This window comes from Leptodactylus fuscus, chromosome 9 (genome assembly GCF_031893055.1).
Source record: "Leptodactylus fuscus isolate aLepFus1 chromosome 9, aLepFus1.hap2, whole genome shotgun sequence".
Taxonomy (NCBI): Eukaryota; Metazoa; Chordata; class Amphibia; order Anura; family Leptodactylidae; genus Leptodactylus; species Leptodactylus fuscus.
The window spans coordinates 51618064-51641454 of NC_134273.1; the positions used below are offsets into that span (position 1 = coordinate 51618064).

General features: G+C 41.8%; 1 protein-coding gene across 1 annotated transcript; it reads left to right on the forward strand.

Moving 5' to 3' along the window:
* Positions 1–329: 329 nt before the first annotated feature.
* Positions 330–17493, forward strand: CCDC190 (coiled-coil domain containing 190). The gene is made up of 4 exons (XM_075286166.1): positions 330–519; positions 1719–1800; positions 5288–5790; positions 17048–17493. Exons 1-4 carry the CDS (start codon positions 330–332, stop codon positions 17491–17493), a joined length of 1221 nt encoding a protein of 406 aa, XP_075142267.1.
* The last annotated feature ends 5898 nt before the right edge of the window (positions 17494–23391 follow it).

Genomic DNA, 23391 nt, shown 5'->3' on the forward strand with positions numbered 1-23391 from the left:
AGGCTATTCTGACGTGGTATCTAGAAAAAATTGTGTCTGAGTGATAGGATCCCTTTAATATAAATTCCAATATAGTCAGTGAGGTCTACTGGTGTCCACCATGTGATGGATCTGTCTCTGCCTTCATGCTCAGTTCCAATGACTCAGCAAAACATCTGAAATAAACAAAGCTGATGTGATCATCATGTGTGAGACATACAGTAAGTTCAATGGCCAGATAAATAGTAGTGTATGTAGTAGTCTATAATGGTATAAAAAACAATGTTACCGATAATGCAATTTATGTATTGCTGATATATATATATGTCTTTAATCAGCTATCTGAAGAAATGCAACGGTCAAGACACCTTGGTAGTAATATGGATAAACAATGGGAAGCTGAAAGGCGTGGAGCTAAGAGAGCAGAAGCAAGGCTCAACAACGGCATTCAAGAAATTGAGGAAGCTCAGCATTACCATATGAACAGCATGACGAAAGAGCAAAAACGATTACAAAAAGATCTCATGAGGATTAAGCAAGGTAAAAAAAAAAAAATTGAAATTAACTGGAGATGAGCGAGTAGTATTCGATCGAGTAGGTATTTGATCGAATACTACGGTATTCGAAATACTCGTACTCGATCGAATACTACTAGCTATTCACAGTAAATATTCGATTCAGAACCAGCGTTGATTGGCCGAATGCTATACAGTGTATAGCATTTGGCAAATCAGCGCTGGTTCTGCAGCAGGCTCTTCCTTGCTAGTTGGCAGAGAGCTGGCAGCTTGCTGTTAGGAGGGAGTGGACTTTTTCTCATAGGAATGAATTGACCAGCGTTGATTGGCCAGTGTACAGCATTTGGCCAATCAACGCTGGTTCTGCTGGAGGCTCATCTGTGAGGAGGTGGAGTCTAATATCAGACCACAATGGAGACTGCTGTGGTCCGATTTTAGACTCCGCCTCCTCACAGACGAGCCTCCGGCAGAACCAGCGTTGATTGGCTGAATGTTGTACACTGGCCAATCAACGCTGGTCAATTCATTCCAATGAGAAAAAGTCAGCTCCCTCATAACAGCAAGCTGCCAGCTCTCTTCCGACTAGCAAGGATGAGCCTGCTGCAGAACCAGCGTTGATTTGCCGCAGGCTTGTCTTTGCAAGTTGAGCTGTCAGCTTGCTATTACGAAGGAGCTTACTTTTTATTAGCCCAACTGTAAGCGCTGTGCAGTTAAAGCGCACGGACCCCATAGACTATAAAGGGGTCTGTGCACTTTAATTGCACAGCGCTCCTCCTAAACACTCTCCTCCTGCTATTCGTGGACTTGGTGACTCTCCTTTAGTCGAATAGTGGTTTCCCCTGAAACGAGCATTTTTTCCCCATAGACTATAATGGGATTCAATATTCAATCGAGTAGTCGAATATTGAGGCTCTGCTCGAAACGAATATCGAATCTCAAATATTTCACTGTTCGCTCATCTCTAAAATTAACCAAAGATTTCTTTGTTTATTTTTCTTTAGATGTGCTTATGTTAGTTAGTTCAAAAATTACACTTTATACTTTCTTAGATGTTTAACATGTAGGCCTTGTTTACAGGACACATTGCTGAATTTGGTCATATAATCGATTCTTGTAAGCTTTACTGGAATTATGGAGAAGTGCTCTCACCTGAGAGAAGTGTTTGCTAATGTAATATATTAAGATTTAGCATTTTAAAGTGAATTCATGTATTATATGTTCCAGCTACTGTTAAGAAAAGCTCAAATGTGACAAATAGCCCTAAAACAGAAAATCCACAAATGCAAGCAACAGGCACCAGGAAGAGGTGAGATTATATTTCCTAACATCCAAGAATGATGAATTCTCTGGTGGTGCAGATTTTATTAGTACCAATGTTCACAGTTAAAATTGCCCCCTTGCTGACTTTGGCCAGCCATCCTGAATGATGACGCAAGCACACTGTAGTGTCACTTGGTGTCTAACCATACATCATGAGCATGGAGTGGTGCTGTGCCAGGCAAATATGACCTGTATGCGACCCACAACACACATGCCACAGGTTTCTAACCCCTGATATAGACATTTTAGATATCTGCTCCAGCTAAATTTGCTGTGCGCTCAGGCAAACAATGTCATCCATAAAGTAAAGCATGCAACAACCTGGATAACTGTTGGCCAAAAACATATTTCGCTAACAGCTATCCCTTCCTATCTGTCCAAAAACTAATATACAGATAAAACATCTTTCAGTTAAAAAATGCCTTCAAGTCTGCCATAGCTAAATACACAGTAGCTGGCATTTGTGTGCACAGTGGCTTGAAAAAGTATTGATACCTAGGGTTGAGCGATTGGGATCGGAAAAGATAGGATTTGAATACATTTCGCGATCGGAATTCCGATCCCGATCTTTTCTGGCGGGATCGAGTTTGGAGGTTATCTCAAGATCGGCTCAACCCTATTCATGTATATATCATTAATAGGGTTGACCGAATGGGATCAGGAAAGATCGGCTCCTGATCAGCGATCAAGCAAATTTCACGATTGCGATTGGGATCGGCTGGAAAATGATCGGAAATCGGATTTTAAAATTGATCCTGAAATCTCAAGATCGGCTCTACCCTACTCATACCCCTTGAACTTTTTCACATTTGGTCACCTTACAACCATGGGGGGAAAATGCTCGTTTCAGGGGTAGGCAACGTTCAATAAAATTACACTTACCAAGTCCACGAGTGAGGGTCGGGCTGGATCCTCCGAGAAGTCTTCTCCGTGCAGCATCCCCGCGGTGTCTTATGGCTCTGAATTCACTCTGCCAGGCATCGGGCCTGGGCAGAGCTGACTGCGCATGTCCACACTACAAACGGGCATGCGCAGTCGGCTCTGCCCAGGCCCGATGCCTGGCAGAGTGAATTCAGAGCCGGAAGACACCGCGGGGAAGTTGCACGGAGAAGACTTTAAAAGGTAGGAGAAGAATCAGCATTCATTGGCCGACTGTATAGCATTTGGCCAATCAATGCTGGTTCTGCATCAAACTTTTCCATTCGAATAGCGAGTGGTACTCGATTGAGTACGAGTATTTCGAATACCCTAGTATTCAATCGAATACCTACTCAATCGAGTACTACTCGCTCATCTCTACTCATAACATAAATACAGCAGAAGAAGCCAGCTCATAGCATAAATACAGCACAAGAACCAAGTTCATAGTATAAATACAGCACATGAACCAAGCTCATAACAAATACAGCACAAGAACCAATTTCATAACTTAAATACAGCACAAGAACCCAGCTCATAACATAAATATAGCACAAGAACCAATTTCCTAACATAAATAGAGCACAAGAACCCAGCCCATAATATAAATACAGCACAAGAACAAAACTCACAACAAAATTGCAGCTCAAGAATACGTAATATAAATACAGCATCAAAACCAAGCTTGCAATAGAAATAAAGTACCAGACCCATACTCCTAAGAATATTACAGCACTAGGACCAAACTTCTAACTATATACATATTCAAAACCAAGCTTATGAAATAAAAACAGAACCAAATTCATACGATAAATATAGCACCAGATCCAGGCCTGAACAGGCACATGAAAGAGAATGTATAATACTGCTCTCATATTATGTGCTTATTAGACTTCTGACAGCTATGATTCCTCTTTTCAGAGTTTGATACTCACATCTTTGGTCACTCACTTCTTAAGATAAGATAAGATAATCCTTTAATAGTCCCACAATGGGGAAATTTCAGTGATACAGTTTCATAGATGGTACAGTAGTATATAACAAAAGAGAAACACGTACAAGCTCATGGCAGATAGAGAAATCCTAGGAATCATAGCAACTAAAAAGGAAAGAAACACAGACACACTGCAGGATCATTTAGTTCTCTGTGTGAAGTGATGTTAATAATACAGCCTGACCATGGTTGGAGGACATGAGGAAGGGGTTCACAGCATGTACCGTAGATATAACAGGCAAAAAATGTTTTTGCAGAGGTGGGGGACATATGCAGCTATCATGAAAACATGTGGCAGTTCCTTTGGTAGGTAGTGAGATCTCCTGCTCACAGCTGATAGTTTGGTATCTTGCATCAGCACTATTGTCCATTAACCACAAAAAAAAAAAAAATGCCCCAAATGTCCTTCATCACAAGCCCTCCTCCTCCTCCTTTCTTCTTACCACTGTGTTCTGCTGCCCAGAGAGGTCTGAAGCCATCCAGGTAGACAGGGTACTGCTCTCTTGCCAAGATTCCATAAACACATGGGGTAGGTGGGTGATTGTAGGTTCCCAGGTTGTAACAGAGTCCCACGTGTCCACAGTAAAAGAAAGAAATACCAGTCAGCTGAAGGCATCTTCACACATCAGCAATAGACACCGAAAATCATCTCCTTGAAAGAAGAAGTCCGCACTTTCCTGCAGGTCTCTCCTCCAGCTTTGTCTTCCGCATGGTTGTCCATGTGGTTCTTAGCCCATGGGGGGATGGTAACAGGCATATGTGCACAACAGGAAAAACTCCAGGTCTTGAGTCATTGTCCATGCTTTTAACAATAGAAACCACAGGGTCTTCCATTTGATTTATAGTTGCTAATTCATAGTGCTAATTTGCTTAGTTACAGGATTCTTGAAGATACAGACAAAGAGAGTGAAAAGGAAAGATAATGGTTGCTCCCAGCTTGGAGCCCTGTATCAAGGCAGCCACTCAGGCGGCGCCTGACTCTAGACTCTGCCCCCTAAATAATAATGTGTGTGCCACTGTATACATGCATATATATGTGTGCCACTGCTCCATACGCAAACAAATTACGTCAAGGCACTCCAAAGCCTTTGATCAATTATTGTGCTTCATAGAAAAAGTATCAACATAGTCAGAGTCCCTTAGAAGTACTCTCTGATTTACACAGTGCCGTCTGAAAACTTTGGCTATAAAACACTGTGGAACCAGTACACAGTCTGAACTCATGATACACCTTAAAATCTTGTCACAATGATGTCATGTTGGAGTTTCCCAGTTTTATTGCTATAATACTGTATAGTTATTTCCAGTTGTCTAAAAATGACTGACTACAAATGGCTGACTTATACTCACATCCAGTAATCCCCACCAATGCGATATTTCAGTGGTTATTTCCCAACGGCATCTTTCCCGACAGGACAGGAATGGCTGGAAATGCTTGCCCCGTCTGTCAATGTTTGAGGCAGGTCACTGCTGTAGCCATTGTGTCAGGATGGGAAATCTATGAATGTACAAATTATGAATAAAATCTAATTTGGTGTTTTTTTCTTTCTTACATAACAAGTAAGCTGACATCTTCTCCTGAAGGACCCGTCATAGCATCTGGCTCATCTATGACTCTTCAAATGCGTATAAATGATTTCATGGATGGTGTTAAAAAGGGAAAAGCAGAAAATTTTCCAAGAAATGGAACTGAATTGTTACTTTCTGGAACCAATACGACAGATATTAAAACTTCTTCATCTCGGAGGGCAAGCATCTGTTCAGTAACTGAGGACGGTGTGCTCAAGAATGATCTGCAAGGAAAACTTATCTTAGCATCTGGCTCAGGAAACCCACAGTATCTTAGACAGAGACGAGGTTCTTTTTTCAAGGAAAAGATAACATTTGATGAAGAAATCTATGCCCCTGATGGAGGTCTCCGCACCTTACACACAATGCCTGATTTTATGGATTCCCTGGAGGAAGCCAGACATGCTAGATATATACGACACAGAGTCAAGCCAGAGTCTGAAAAAGAACTGAGTGTTGATGAAATATTCCAAAGGGAGGAAATAGAAAACACCAGTGAGACCCCATAAAACAGATATCACTAGTTCTCTATTACTAGTTGTTATAAATCATCATCTTCTAATAACGATCTATGCTTGCCTTAAGGACAGATACATCACTATCCTTTATATTGTAAGCTCTAGTGGGCAGAAAGGTCTGTCATCTATCACTCTCTCTCACTGTTCGAGATTTGTTTGTTTTTTACATTTGCGCCATGTGTCAGTATGTATTCTGCTTCCAGTGATTAAACATTTACACAATGGGCATAACCACAACTATTCCAATATCTGTGACTTATCAATCACCGAAAAATACACAGAACCAAATATAGGAAAAGTCTTTGTTAATACAATCACTTACACTAGGTTTACACCAGCAGTGGCCTGGTGGATCAGAAGAATGGACAGATGGGGAGCTACAACAGTGATTACATACGTAGCCCAACAAACTCTAATAACTATAATAGGAAAAAACATCACAGAAGGTGAAAGGATCACCACCAAGAATACAATATAAATCACAGAACCAGGTATCCAAGGAGATATGTAAATCAATAAAATATAACTTTTATCATTTCATTAAAACATAAACTCTATAACTGGCCACATCAACCCACAAAACTAAAACTATACTAAACAGATCACCTGTAATTGGGGCATTTGGGAACCACTATACTTATATAATATGTTTTACATATCTCCTTGGATATTTGGTTCTGTGATTTATTTAACTATAATAAGACCTGTCAGTTTCTTCTCTTAAACTGAAACTGCCAGACAAAAAAGTCGGATGATTTTTTTTTTTTTTCCAAATAAATTTTTATTGAATTTTCACAAAAGAAAGCATATTAGAGAGCTTAGTAAAAAAAAAACATACACAGTAAAACAGGAAACCGTATAATATATCTTCTGTACCTTAACTGGTTGGACCATTCTGGGGATCCCCCTGGTGGCTCAGAGATGTTTTGTTTTTTTTTGTATTGTTTGTATGTTTGTACTCTCCCTTCTCTTGTTTCTTTGTATTTTTGGTCTATTTCAGACCCTGTTGTATTGTTAAAAAAAAAAATTGCGATAAAAATTTGAATTGGAAAAACCATATAATACATAATGCAACAAGAGCAGGAAAAGGCGTAATATTGAACACCATAACAGCAAAAACATAGTTATTGTAACAAAAAGAGAAAAGAAAATGGGGAGGAAGGGAGAGGAGGGGAGGAACTAACCTACCGAAGAATATAGTATTAGTCTTGGCAGTGTTGTATGTGACAGCCCTGAGAGTATTAGTGGAAGATCAGAAACATCTCATTAGAAACCAGGGATTGAATGATAGGATAGCCAGGAGGACCAATGGAAGTAAAAGTCAGATGATTTTCAATGCACACTGAAACAAAGCCTCCAAAGACTCCAACACATAAACATATAGGAGAAACATCTAAAAACTAAAGGTAGTCCTAGATCAGCATTATTACGTTATTGTTCTCATAATGTATTGTACGATCTAACCATCTCAAATTTACTAAGTAACTTCAGGCCTGGCAATGATCATGGACAACCAAGCAAAAGACTGCATATTCACCATGTAACAGAAAAGACAACAAATGCAAAGGAATATACTGACCACATCTTGCCTTAATGTCCTTTTTGGCCACATGTTTAAAGGTTTTTTTCTAGGACTAAGAAAATGTGACTAAATGCAGGAAATGCTTATTACATGAATAAACAACATAACTGAGTACCTTTATGTGTGTGTTAAACCATTTTTACCATTTCTAATATTTTTAGGCTTATTGCAATACTTCCTGGTTTGCACTTCATGGCTGTGAGAATATCAGTGCTATTCCAGGCTGCACTTTCCAGCATCTGCCCATTACACCTCCTAGCAGTTTTCATCCAGGCCCACTGCACCCTCCCCTTTCCTGACCAGTGTACTCTCTGATGATGTGCAATACTATCAGTGTCTTGCGACTTTGTACAAACACACAGATAGATTTTTTTGGATCTGCATAAACTGCACATAATTGACTATATTGTGAATTATTCTGTGTCCGTGGTACCAGCGCACACTCTTAATTTGGAAGACACCGATCAGAGGTAGAAGGGCTGAAACAGGTCCTTGGTAGAGATGAGCGAACAGTGTTCTATCGAACACATGTTCGATCGGATATCAGGGTGTTCGCTATGTTCGAATCGAACACCGCGTGGTAAAGTGCGCCAAAATTCGATTCCCCTCCCACCTTCCCTGGCGCCTTTTTTGCACCAATAACAGCGCAGGGGAGGTGGGACAGGAACTACGACACCGGGGGCATTGAAAAAAATTGGAAAAAGTCATTGGCTGCCGAAATCAGGTGACCTCCATTTTAGACGAATAGTGGATTTCAAATCCGGGTCATATGAGAATGTGAACTTTGTGACTATGAGACAGGGATAGCTGTACAGGCAGGGATAGCTAGGGATAACCTTTATTTAGGGGGGAATGTTATTAAAAATAACTTTTTGGGGCTCTATCGGGTGTGTAATTGTGATTTTTGTGAGATAAACTTTTTCCCATAGGGATGCATTGGCCAGCGCTGATTGGCCGAATTCCGTACTCTGGCCAATCAGTGCTGGCCAATGCATTCTATTAGCTTGATGAAGCAGAGTGTGCACAAGGGTTCAAGCGCACCCTCGGCTCTGATGTAGCAGAGCCGAGGCTGCACAAGGGTTCAAGCGCACCCTCGGCTCTGATGTAGGAGAGCCGAGGGTGCACTTGAACCCTTGTGCACCCTCAGCTCTGCTACATCAGAGCCGAGGGTGCGCTTGAACCCTTGTGCACACTCTGCTTCATCAAGCTAATAGAATGCATTGGCCAGCGCTGATTGGCCAATGTATTCTATTAGCCTGATGAAGTAGAGCTGAATGTGTGTGCTAAGCACACACATTCAGCTCTACTTCATCGGGCTAATAGAATGCATTGGCCAGCGCTGATTGGCCAGAGTACGGAACTCGACCAATCAGCGCTGGCTCTGCTGGAGGAGGCGGAGTCTAAGATCGCTCCACACCAGTCTCCATTCAGGTCCGACCTTAGACTCCGCCTCCTCCGGCAGAGCCAGCGCTGATTGGCCGAAGGCTGGCCAATGCATTCCTATGCGAATGCAGAGACTTAGCAGTGCTGAGTCAGTTTTGCTCAACTACACATCTGATGCACACTCGGCACTGCTACATCAGATGTAGCAATCTGATGTAGCAGAGCCGAGGGTGCACTAGAACCCCTGTGCAAACTCAGTTCACGCTAATAGAATGCATTGGCCAGCGCTGATTGGCCAATGCATTCTATTAGCCCGATGAAGTAGAGCTGAATGTGTGTGCTAAGCACACTCATTCAGCACTGCTTCATCACGCCAATACAATGCATTAGCCAGTGCTGATTGGCCAGAGTACGGAATTCGGCCAATCAGCGCTGGCCAATGCATTCTATTAGCCCGATGAAGTAGAGCTGAATGTGTGTGCTAAGCACACACATTCAGCACTGCTTCATCACGCCAATACAATGCATTAGCCAGTGCTGATTGGCCGAATTCCGTACTCTGGCCAATCAGCGCTGGCTCTGCTGGAGGAGGCGGAGTCTAAGGTCGGACCTGAATGGAGACTGGTGTGGAGCGATCTTAGACTCCGCCTCCTCCAGCAGAGCCAGCGCTGATTGGCCGAATTCCGTACTCTGGCCAATCAGCGCTGGCCAATGCATTCTATTAGCCCGATGAAGTAGAGCTGAATGTGTGTGCTAAGCACACACATTCAGCACTGCTTCATCACGCCAATACAATGCATTAGCCAGTGCTGATTGGCCAGAGTACGGAATTCGGCCAATCAGCGCTGGCTCTGCTGGAGGAGGCGGAGTCTAAGGTCGGACCTGAATGGAGACTGGTGTGGAGCGATCTTAGACTCCGCCTCCTCCAGCAGAGCCAGCGCTGATTGGCCGAATTCCGTACTCTGGCCAATCAGCGCTGGCCAATGCATTCTATTAGCCCGATGAAGTAGAGCTGAATGTGTGTGCTAAGCACACACATTCAGCACTGCTTCATCACGCCAATACAATGCATTAGCCAGTGCTGATTGGCCAGAGTACGGAATTCGGCCAATCAGCGCTGGCTCTGCTGGAGGAGGCGGAGTCTAAGGTCGGACCTGAATGGAGACTGGTGTGGAGCGATCTTAGACTCCGCCTCCTCCAGCAGAGCCAGCGCTGATTGGCCGAATTCCGTACTCTGGCCAATCAGCACTGGCTAATGCATTGTATTGGCGTGATGAAGCAGTGCTGAATGTGTGTGCTTAGCACACACATTCAGCTCTACTTCATCGGGCTAATAGAATGCATTGGCCAGCGCTGATTGGCCGAATTCCGTACTCTGGCCAATCAGCACTGGCTAATGCATTGTATTGGCGTGATGAAGCAGTGCTGAATGTGTGTGCTTAGCACACACATTCAGCTCTGCTTCATCGGGCTAATAGAATGCATTGGCCAGCGCTGATTGGCCGAATTCCGTACTCTGGCCAATCAGCACTGGCTAATGCATTGTATTGGCGTGATGAAGCAGTGCTGAATGTGTGTGCTTAGCACACACATTCAGCTCTACTTCATCGGGCTAATAGAATGCATTGGCCAGCGCTGATTGGCCAGAGTACGGAATTCGGCCAATCAGCGCTGGCTCTGCTGGAGGAGGCGGAGTCCAAGATCACTCCACACCAGTCTCCATTCAGGTCCGACCTTAGACTCCGCCTCCTCCAGCAGAGCCAGCGCTGATTGGCCGAATTCCGTACTCTGGCCAATCAGCACTGGCTAATGCATTGTATTGGCGTGATGAAGCAGTGCTGAATGTGTATGCTTAGCACACACATTCAGCTCTACTTCATCGGGCTAATAGAATGCATTGGCCAGCGCTGATTGGCCGAATTCCGTACTCTGGCCAATCAGCACTGGCTAATGCATTGTATTGGCGTGATGAAGCAGTGCTGAATGTGTGTGCTTAGCACACACATTCAGCTCTACTTCATCGGGCTAATAGAATGCATTGGCCAGCGCTGATTGGCCGAATTCCGTACTCTGGCCAATCAGCACTGGCTAATGCATTGTATTGGCGTGATGAAGCAGTGCTGAATGAGTGTGCTTAGCACACACATTCAGCTCTACTTCATCGGGCTAATAGAATGCATTGGCCAATCAGCGCTGGCCAATGCATTCTATTAGCGTGAACTGAGTTTGCACAGGGGTTCTAGTGCACCCTCGGCTCTGCTACATCAGATTGCTACATCTGATGTAGCAGTGCCGAGTGTGCATCAGATGTGTAGTTGAGCAAAACTGACTCAGCACTGCTAAGTCTCTGCATTCGCATAGGAATGCATTGGCCAGCCTTCGGCCAATCAGCGCTGGCTCTGCCGGAGGAGGCGGAGTCTAAGGTCGGACCTGAATGGAGACTGGTGTGGAGCGATCTTAGACTCCGCCTCCTCCAGCAGAGCCAGCGCTGATTGGTCGAGTTCCGTACTCTGGCCAATCAGCACTGGCCAATGCATTTCTATGGGGAAAAGTTAGCTTGCGAAAATCGCAAACTGACAGGGATTTCCATGAAATAAAGTGACTTTTATGCCCCCAGACATGCTTCCCCTGCTGTCCCAGTGTCATTCCAGGGTGTTGGTATCATTTCCTGGGGTGTCATAGTGGACTTGGTGACCCTCCAGACACGAATTTGGGTTTCCCCCTTAACGAGTTTATGTTCCCCATAGACTATAATGGGGTTCGAAACCCATTCGAACACTCGAACAGTGAGCGGCTGTTCGAATCGAATTTCGAACCTCGAACATTTTAGTGTTCGCTCATCTCTAGTCCTTGGCAATATATATATATATATATATATATATATATATACAGTCCTATGAAAAAGTTTGGGCACCCCTATAATCTTAATCATTTTTTGTTCTAAATATTTTGGTGTTTGCAACAGCCATTTCAGTTTGATATATCTAATAACTGATGGACACAGTAATATTTCAGGATTGAAATGAGGTTTATTGTACTAACAGAAAATGTGCAATATGCATTAAACCAAAATTTGACTGGTGCAAAAGTATGGGCACCCTTATCATTTTATTGATTTGAATTCCCCTAACTACTTTTTACTGACTTACTGAAGCACAAAATTGGTTTTGTAACCTCAGTGAGCTTTGAACTTCATAGCCAGATGTATCCAATCATAAGAAAAGGTATTTAAGGTGGCCAATTGCAAGTTGATCTCCTATTTGAATCTCCTCTGAAGAGTGGCATCATGGGCTACTCAAAACAACTCTCAAATGATCTGAAAACAAAGATTGTTCAACATAGTTGTTCAGGGGAAGGATACAAAAAGTTGTCTCAGAGATTTAACCTGTCAGTTTCCACTGTGAGGAACATAGTAAGGAAATGGAAGACCACAGGGACAGTTCTTGTTAAGCCCAGAAGTGGCAGGCCAAGAAAAATATCAGAAAGGCAGAGAAGAAGAATGGTGAGAACAGTCAAGGACAATCCACAGACCACCTCCAAAGAGCTGCAGCATCATCTTGCTGCAGATGGTGTCACTGTGCATCGGTCAACTATACAGCGCACTTTGCACAAATAGAAGCTGTATGGGAGAGTGATGAGAAAGAAGCCGTTTCTGCACGTACGCCACAAATAGAGTTGCCTGAGGTATGAAAAAGCACATTTGGACAAGGCAGCTTCATTTTGGAAACAAAAATTGAGTTGTTTGGTTATAAAAAAAGGCGTTATGCATGGCGTCCAAAAAGAAACAGCATTCCAAGAAAAACACATGTTACCACTGTAAAATTTGGTGGAGGTTCCATCATGCTTTGGGGCTGTGTGGCCAATGCCGGCACCGGGAATCTTGTTAAAGTTGAGAGTCGCATGGATTCCACTCAGTATCAGCAGATTCTTGAGAATGATGTTCAAGAATCAGTGACGAAGTTGAAGTTACGCCGGGGATGGATATTTCAGCAAGACAATGATCCAAAACACCGCTCCAAATCCTCAGGCATTCATGCAGAGGAACAAGTACAATGTTCTGGAATGGCCATCCCAGTCCCCAGACCTGAATATCATTGAACATCTGTGGGATGATTTGAAGCGGGCTGTCCATGCTCGGCGACCATCTAACTTAACTGAACTTGAATTGTTTGTCCAAAATACCTTTATCCAGGATCCAGGAACTGATTAAAAGCTACAGGAAGCGACTAGAGGCTGTTATCTTTGCAAAAGGAGGATCTACTTAATATTAATGTCACTTTTCTGTTGAGGTGCCCATACTTTTGCACCGGTCAAATTTTGGTTTAATGCATATTGCACATTTTCTGTTAGTACAATAAACCTCATTTCAATCCTGAAATATTACTGTGTCCATCAGTTATTAGATATATCAAACTGAAATGGCTGTTATAAACACCAAAATATTTAGAACTAAAAATGATTAAGATTAATAGGGGTGCCCAAACTTTTTCATAGGACTGTATATATATATATATATATATATATATATATATATATATATATATATATATACTAACAGGAGGACCGGGCTTCGCACGGGTATAATTCGTTTGTGTAGTGGACCCATAATAATTGTCCAGTTTTGCACTGGTGTATTTTGCATGTCGTGTGATACCGTGTGCTGTGTGCATCTAATCCTCTGATGTGTGATACTGTGTGCTGAACCGTGTATCTAATCCTCTGACGTGTGTATTTCAGTTTGGATATCAGTGGTTGGATATCAGTGTTGGATACACCTGGAGTAATGCTATGTGCATGTGGAGTGACCATGTGTTTGGCAGTTGGAATATGAGTGAAAGACTTGCAGGTTTGTATTGGCTAATGCAGGTCATTGTTTTGGGAATACTGTATCTCAGGAACGGAACGTTTGAGAGAGTTGAGGCCCGGTCTAAAACCTTTCCGGACACCTGGTGTATCTGTGTGCCAAATTTGGTGAAGATTGGTCCAGTCGTATGGTCGTGCATAAACAACAGACAGACAGAAACTCATTTTTATATATATAAGAGATACATGTGTAATCAGATTTTATTCAAAGTTTTTCAAGTATAACAGAAAAAAGACAAGAAAAATTCACACAAACAGATGGCGCAATGGCACGCAGGTGGACGGGGTAAGACGCTACCCAGCACTATGGACCATAATATGATAAAGGGATGGAAGGCCCAGAGGTATAGGACCAAAAAAACAACATCAATAAGGAAGTGGGGGTGAACCAGTGGACAAGAAAAACACACAACGGAAACTACAGCCAGGAAAACACGTACGGGAAAGGAAGGTGGGGGCAACAGAGGGAGGGTAGAACGACCAGCAACCTCCTCCAAAGGAAGGGGGAAAAAGGATATCAAGGTAGACCGGTATTTCTGTGTTTACTCAAGAGAAGGAAGATGAGAATTCAGTCAATTCCTGGAACACCACCTCAGGCTGCCAGAGAGCGACAAATTTGGAGGGGTTAGGGGAATCCTAATTTCTCTTTATTAGGAATTCAACCATGGAGAACACAACAGTGCTCGGCCAGTGCCTGGGAATGACAGTTTTGGCAGCCGTGAGAAAGTGTCTCAGGATGTCCTTCTTCTGCAGAAATTCTGCCTGGGATAACTGAAAGAAGGGCCATGTGATGAACCGACCCTGAGTTATGTGTTGTTTCAGTCATGTATATGTCGCATGTGTTTTATCGCATGCTCATATTAATCCACCCTTCTTGATCACAGGGTGTGGGGATGGGTGTTGGATGGTCAAACCTAATTAATTAAGGGAAATGGCTGAACAGCTTTGATCAGGGCCCTTTTGTTAAGTCCAGGCCAACGTTGTTATCATACCTGTGCTAACTTCGTTATTCCCCTAGGAGGTTTCCTGGGAAGCAGGAAACCTATGCTGACAGCTCCAGACAATGCGGAGCCAGCCCTCTTCAAAGAGATATGGGTTTTATGATAATATTGCCCAGGAGAATATGTTACAACTATCCCAATAAATTCCTCAGATACGCCATGTGAAGGTGCATGTTCCAAGTCCAAGCACTGCACAATTGGGGGCAAGAGAAAGGCCCAGACACTGAACTCATGACCCAAAGTGGATTGGGGTGTCATCCTTGGTGTCTACCTGAGGGCAACCTCGCTATGAACCCTATCATGCCGCTAGCTTGACAGTAGGTGCATCTGATGAGGAATTATGATGGTTCATACGTATTTTGTTGCAGGATGGGGGGGCTGAGCTTCTCTCCCTGGTGACTTTATTGTGGGAGGGGGCTGAAGAGAGATATATTGTCTCGTTTGAGGGGGACATGTGGTCTGTTATGTGTTCTGTGATGTTGCTGTGTGCTCTGTTACCCTGGGAACTGTAGGTGCCTAAAGGTGCCACACCTGGACTGTAATCTCTTTCCTTATGGAGACCATCCACTAAGACTGCAGAAGACATGTGCTCTGGTCTTCTCTGGACTGTTCTACTGATGGGTAATGTCCTTCCAAAAGCCTGAGGATTACGTAAGGATTCTAAGCAAAGTGCCCTAGATTTTATGTGAAGAAACTCCATATGTGTGGTCCAGGGCAGATCTGGAGTAGACAACAAGAAAAGTTTTGGTTATATAAGCTCACCGTATCCCGACACAAGGTGCACGATCTAGGTTCTCCCGGACTTTAAAGGAGAAAAGAATCCATGAACAAATGTAGAAAGGTCAGATCCGCAGCTCTTGTTCGTGGTAAAAAATAACTTTTATTGCTTCATATTAAAAATGGTAAAGACACCATGACATACAGGTGAAAAAAAGACTGGAAAAAACATGAAAGTGAAAATAAAAAAACTGCAGATGTTACATGTTTGGCTGGCTGACGCGTTTCGAGACAAAAAAAGGTCTCTTATTCATAGCCTTGTGAATGCCCTGAACAAATGAAGCTACCCACTCCCTATATACCTCATCAAACACAGGTGAAATAGGTTGAACTTCCTACTCTGGGATATATGCAGCCATTCCGTTGTTCACTACGTTAATAAAGTTTTCTTTAAACATATTGTACAACTTCATGATTCTAAAATCCATGGATAAATATATAAATATACACAACGCAATAAACCACAATAAAGGATTCTAATGTCATAATAAAGTAATTACGGAAAATAAATACATTGTAAAATACATATTTCAACATGTTAACTCAAATTTTCATTTTCATATAGATACCTTCACAATGACTAAAAAACTTCCGACATATTCTCCTTTCATGAAGATGATATGAAACCGTGCGTAAAAGCAAACACGCTCAATTTAAACTTAAAACAGTAACATTCAGGGGATATCCTTGAATTATTTATATCCTTTAATTGCCTTCATATAATACTTTTTACACTTACGAGGATACACAACTACTATATATAACCTGTCACAATGAACTTGTTCATGCAATCGATATGAACTCCCTATTCATAAATTTTCTAGGGTCACGTGACCTGAGTGGCCAATCAAAATGTTTTGCTATGGAGCTTGTAAGGAAACAAACGACCTCTAGTGGTGGCACAATGTAATAAGCTTATTCATACTATTGTTACTAACATCTCATTCAAGAATTACCTCCGATCACGTGGTTTGGGCTACCAATCATAATATATAGATTCAGATGAAGAACAGGCAATACCAAGTTGTTACAATCAAGTAAGTATATGTAAACTTAATATTAGAATCTATATATTACAAAGTGGGGCCGTATATCGAGTTATCATTAAAATGATCTCTTCTCATAAAAGATTGAAACTATATAAATGAATGATATAGAAGATATAAGCGTAATTATACAGATCAACTGTACCAAGGTATGGAGAAGTGCCTGAGCATATAGAAATTGATACAATGTAGCAGTCAATAAATTAAAGATAGGTCGGATCTCATATTAAGACCCTGCGGTTGGCGACTGCCAAACCGCAGGATCCAAAGGGCTTCTTTTTTAAAGAGAGATTCCTTGATATTACCTCCTCTAGGGGATTCATAGATCTTATCAATCCCCCAGAATTTAAAGGTAGAGACTGACCCATTATGTACTGAAGCAAAGTGCTTCGAAGCCCCCGATATTTTTATCATACTGGGAAGAGAAATTTTTGTTTTCCATCCATAATCCTTTTTTGAGTTATTTACACTGGTATGGGCGCGACATAGACGACCTACTTATCGTGTGGGTCGGAAGTGTAGCGCCCATTTCAGGGTTCATTAGTTTTTTGAACAGTAATAATTTCGGTTTGAAATTTACAGTTGAACATCAAACTACAGAAATAAACTTTTTAGATATTACTTTAAAAGGAGTAGTTGAGGAAGAAAAAGTTGTCACAGTGCTATATAGAAAACCATCAGCTGGTAACAGCCTTTTAAGAGCCAACAGCTGTCATCCAGATGCCACTGTCAGGAGCATCCCCGTGGGGGAATTAATACGCACTAAAAGGGCATGCAACAACAATGAGGATTATGTTATACAAGCTAAAAAACTTACAGAGAGATTGAAACATCCCAATTGGATGATCGAGAGGGCAGTGGATTTTGTTGAAAAAAAGGATAGGGAGTCCTTATTCCTTGACCATCACACCAAAGATGATAAACAAAAAATAGTTTTTTCTACACCGTACAGCCCAGAATTCAAGGAGATTAGGAAGATTATTGAAAAAAACTGTGACAACTTTTTCTTCCTCAACTACTCCTTTTAAAGTAATATCTAAAAAGTTTATTTCTGTAGTATATATAGGGAGTGGGTAGCTTCATTTGTTCAGGGCATTCACAAGGCTATGAATAAGAGATCTGGAGTAGGCCTCAGCACAGGTGTACAACCTTGGCTCATTACTGATCCATAAAAGGCTGCAGAGCCTGCAGCTCACGGCAGTTGCAGCAGAGCACAATCTGAAATGTTTTTACACAAACGCACAAAGCATGGGAAACAAACAAGGAGAACTAGAGCTGATGATACACAAGGAAAACTATGACGTCATCGGCATCACAGAAACCTGGTGGAACGACATGCATGATTGGAACATACAGATGGAAGGATACAACTTATTCAAAAAGAATAGAACTAATAAAAGAGGGGGTGGAGTTGCATTGTATGTTAAAAAAGAACACATCTCCACAGAAATGACAGTTTTACAGAATGATAATCTACTGGAAATTATTTGGGTAGTAATTCAAGGGAAAAACAATGATAAGGACATCATACTAGGTGTTTATTACAGACCACCAGGACAGACAGAAGACATGGATGAGTTTTTTTCACAGCAAATGACCACGCTCTCAAAGAAACATGAAATAGTGATCATGGGAGACTTCAATTACCCTGACATTCATTGGGAAACCCACACAGCCAAGAGTAAAGGCTCCATCAAATTTTTATCCTCTCTAGCAGACAACTTCATTGCCCAGCTAGTAGAAGAAAACACGAGAGGAACATCCATTTTGGACCTAGTCCTAACCAACAAAGAGCACATGGTTGAGGGGCTACGGGTAGCAGGGACACTGGGATTCAGCGATCATGCTATACTTGAGTTTGGGGTTGCAAGAAGAAGAAGACCTGAGAAGACACAGACTTCAAGGCTCGACTTTAGCAGGGCAGACTTCAAGAGCCTGAAGGCAAGGGTTAGCAGAATTCCATGGTGCAAAATTCTTAAGCACAAAAATCCACATGAAAGGTGGGAAATCTTCCGTAGGGAAATCATTAAAGCACAGGAACTAACAATACCTAGAAGGAAGAAAAATGGGAAGCACCTAAAAATATCAGGATGGATGACCAAAAAATTACATAACCTGCTAAAAAGGAAAAAGGAAGCATACAAAAAGTGGAAGATGGGAACTATACCTAAGGAAGAGTACACAGCAGTCTGCAGACTCTGCAAGACAAGCATCAAAGGAGCTAAGGCTGAACACGAATTGAAGCTTGCAAAAGAGGCAAAGAGTAAGGTAAAAGGATTTTGGGGATATGTTAAAAGCAAAAGAAAAGTGAAGGAGACCATTGGAGTCCTGAAGAATGACAAAGGAGAAACAGTTAACATGGTGGAACAGCAGGTGGAGCTACTAAATTCATATTTTGTATCCGGAAATATCGACATTAATGGTGATGGAGATGAGGGGAAGGAGGACTCCAAGCTGACTATAAGCGAAGGTCTGGTAAGAGAGCACTTAGCCAAGTTACAGGAAACCAAGTCCCCAGGACCAGATGATTTACACCCTAGAGTCCTGAAAGAGATAGCAGAGGAAATAACAGAACCCCTTGCTATAATCTTCGGTAAGTCATGGGAAACAGGAGTGGTCCCTTTAGATTGGAAAAGGGCAAATGTTGTCCCCATCTACAAAAAGGGGAAAAGGGACGATCCAGGAAATTACAGGCCGGTAAGTCTGACCTCGATAGCAGGAAAAATCTTTGAGCAAATTGTCAAGGAACATTTACTTCGGTACCTGGATGGGAAGGCATTAATTAACCAGAGCCAGCACGGCTTTATGACCAATAAATCTTGTCAGACTAACCTGATTTCCTTCTACAACAAAATCACTGAATGGTTGGACCAAGGGAATGCCGTGGACATAGTATATCTTGACTTCAGTAAGGCATTTGATAAAGTATCACATAACCTTCTTATTGAAAAAATGATTAAGTATGGCTTTGACAAAAAATCAGTTAGGTGGATTCACAACTGGCTTAATGATCGGGCACAACGAGTAATACTAAATGGCTACACATCGAACTGGAAGAAAGTCAAAAGCGGGGTGCCACAGGGCTCTGTTCTGGGCCCAGTACTTTTTAATATCTTTATAAATGATCTGGACGATGGAATTATTGGGGAACTCATAAAATTTGCAGATGATACGAAGATAGGAGGAATAGCCAACACTAGAGAGGAGAGAGAGTGTATTCAAAAGGACTTAGACACACTGGAACAATGGGCTGAGGCGAACAAAATGGTATTTAACAGGGACAAATGCAAAGTTCTACATCTGGGTAACAGAAATGTAAAAAACATATATAGTATGGGAGGAATAGAACTTAGTGATAGCATAGGGGAAAATGACTTGGGCATAATAGTAGATCACAAATTCAACATGAGCCAACAGTGCGGTGCTGCTGCAAAAAAGGCTAATAAAATTCTGGGATGTATTAAGACAAGTATTGAATCTAGATCAAGAGAGGTCATTATTCCGCTGTACTCTTCCCTGGTCAGACCACATCTGGAATACTGTGTACAGTTCTGGGCGCCTCAATTCATGAAAGACATCGATATATTGGAGCAAGTCCAGAGAAAAGCAACCAAAATGGTGGAAGGTCTGCAAACCATGTCCTATGAGGAGCGGCTAAAAGAATTGGGATTGTTTAGTTTGCAAAAGAGAAGGCTGAGGGGAGATTTAATAGCAGTCTACAAATATCTGAAAGGTAGTCACAGTGCAGAGGGATCTCCCCTATTCTCATTAGCACAAGGAAGTACAAGAAGCAATGGGATGAAACTAAAGGGAAAGAGATACAGATTAGACATTAGGAAAAACTTTTTGACAGTGAGGGTAGTGAGAGAGTGGAATAGGCTGCCACGGGAGGTAGTGGGTGCTCCATCAATGGAAATCTTCAAGCGGAATCTGGATAAACATATGCTGGGATGATTTAGGAAAACCTGCACTCGCAGGGGGTTGGACCTGATGGCCCTTGAGGTCCCTTCCAACTCTACAAAAAAGATTGAAAGATTGAAAGGTGAAAGGAGGTGGATGGTTTTGTCCTGTAACCCTGAGTCTGGTGAGAAAAAATTGCACTTGTTTGGTCATACGGCTGGAAGTAAGCCACACGTATAGTTAGGTTAACCTACTGTTTAGCTAGTGGCTCAGACGAGCAGGTATTATTAAGGTAAATTCAATAAAAATGTCAGCACAATAAAGCCTTCAATTTGAATAAAATGTAACTTTTAATTCATGTTCATAAAACAAAAGAGAAAAAAATCACCAGATGCAAAAATTGAGATTTAGGCAGAGAAAAAAACTCACATGGTTTCCATGATATGCGATTGTGTAGAGCACCAGGTTGGGAAAAGCCTACGTGTTTCGATGCGTATGCATCTTACTCATGGCGATGTTGAAATGATCTCCCATGCTGGGATATATACTCCCACTAATTAACCCCATAATTGGGTCTTGATTGTAAACACATGGATTAAAAAGAAACCCTACTGGTGTGAATATACAATCACACTTACATAATAGATATGCAATATATATAACACACAATATATAAAAGAAAGGAAAAAAGAAAAAGAAAAAATGTTTTCAATGTGACAAGTGGATAAGATCATACCAAAGAATGGATTGCTAATAACAGTAAGCAGAGTTGGAGTTGTGGTTGAAGCAGGAAGGGATTTATATGCAGGGTCCAAATGGCAGTGTTTGGGAGTATTTAAAATACAAATTTTTTCAGACTATAAAACGCACTTTTTTTCCCTCCAAATATAGGAGGAAAATGGGGGTGTCTTATAGTCCGAATGCAGCACTGTGTGCTGCGCTGCTGTGAGAACGACGAGGCAAGTTCACGGGTATATAGATACTACTGTACATTGACTTGTCTATCTACTAGACAAGTCAATGTACAGTAATATCTATCTACTCGTGAACTTCGCTCAACTTACCTGATGCGCTCACGTCTCCCCGCCCACACTCTCCAGCCGCACCAAGCCCCACCTACTCCCTACAATACTAGTCTAGGGAGGCGGGAGGGGGGGGGGCGCAGGGCGCTCTGAAGACATGTGAAGGACAGAGGACCAGAACGGACCAAGAAGAACTGGGAGCTACAGCTGTGCAGGTACATGGACAGCGGTGGGGGGTACGTTAATCACTACACAGCGTGGGGTCCAAAAAATTTTGGACTACATGCTGTGTAGTGAATAGGATCGTTTTTAAAATCCGATCTCCGATTATTTAAAAAATCCCATTGACTTGCATTGGGATCAGACTTGGGATCGGCATCGGGTTACAATGGAAGATGATCGGAAATCAGATTTTAAAAACCAACCTGAAATTTCAAGATCGGCTCAACCTTAGTCAGGTCTTAAAGATGGCGGCCACTCCTGCAGAGCGGTTGCCATAGACTGCAATGCAATTGTATTGCAGTGTATGGGACTTGCAATCAAAATTTATATAGTTCAAATAACCCCCATATCCCTAGAATACACATGAAACAAAAATATTACTATTGAAATACATACACATTTGTTATACTGTGTGGAGACACTAGGCATATAATGGGGCTATTACAAAGGGAAATTATATATACAGGGGGCTATTAATATTTATAAGACAGGATATTATTTATAAGGGAGGAAGTATTTATAAGAGGCCTAAAAAAAGGGGGAAATAATAATAATACATTTTATTTATATGGCGCCAACATATTGTGCAGTACTGTACAATTTGCAGGGTTCAAATACAGACAAAAGGTACATTATATAGAAATAGTCACTTCACACAATGGGACTGAAGGCCCTGCTCGGAAGAGCTTACAATCTATGAGGTAGAGGGGGTGACACAAGAGGTAGCAGGGGCGGCATTGCTTATACAGAGGTCAGACAATGTTGTAATAGGGGTTACTGTCATTACACGAACATAAAACTGTATGAGCCGTCACAAGTCGTGTCCTTTAATGTGCAGATGGTGCCTCGACACATAAAGTTAGCCTGAAACGGCATCGTATCATATGGGGTAATGTGGGAGCTGGAACAGAGGAGGGTTTGTTTTAGGGATTCTAATTACGGTACGGAAAGGTTTACATTAGGAATTGTGATAGGCCTGTCTGAAAAGATGTGTCTTTATTTTGCTCTTCAAGCTGTAGAAATTGGAAGTTAATCTAATTGTCCGGGGTAGAGCATTCCAGAGAAGTGGTGCAACTCGGGAAAAGTCTTGTATACGAGTGTGGGAAAACTATTATATATAAGGCATCTATTATAAGGAGGGGGCTATTATTTATGAGGGGAACTATTTATAAGTGGGGAATAATTGAGAAGTGAGTTTATTTATAAAGGGGGTATTGGTGATAATGGGGACTATTATTTATAAGAGTAACTATTATTTATGAGAGGGCTATTATTAATAGATACTATTTTTGTTTAGTGTTTTACTTCAAGCAGTACTTTTCTCTTTGCATGTTTCGTGTGGAAACTACTTGGACCTCATTATAGTCTATGGGGTCCGTGTTGGTTTCTTAGCTAATCACTTTTTAATACGTATAGATTTCCGTTCAGGGGGTCCCCAAGCGGACTCCCTGAACGAAATACCGAACGCAGATGTGAACCAGGCCTAAGAGGTAACCGTCTCGAAACATGTAACCGCCTTTGTGTTTGTTTGTATGTGACATCATTTTATGGTATCTATTTTTTAAGTAAACGTTACGTTTTGTTTACATCTTTTCTCTGGTAGTAGAATTTCTTTATTTTTACTTACCTGTTTGATGATACATTCCACATCTGAGGATATAACCGTACATGGGAAGAATATGACCACCAGACATTCTCTATCATCTGAGTGGGCTGTATTTTTTTGTTTATCAATTTTTATTGGTACCATACTGTTTGTGTAGATATTTTTTGGTTCCTGCT

Excerpts from the sequence above, each read along its gene's own strand:
- CCDC190 (XM_075286166.1), top strand. The coding sequence starts at position 330 with ATGCAACGGTCAAGACACCTTGGTAGTAATATGGATAAACAATGGGAA. Across the intron at positions 520-1,718 it reads TCTCATGAGGATTAAGCAAG|CTACTGTTAAGAAAAGCTCA; the intron begins GTAAAAAAAAAA and ends TATATGTTCCAG. Across the intron at positions 5,791-17,047 it reads GGAGGAAATAGAAAACACCA|TTGAACATCAAACTACAGAA; the intron begins GTGAGACCCCAT and ends TGAAATTTACAG.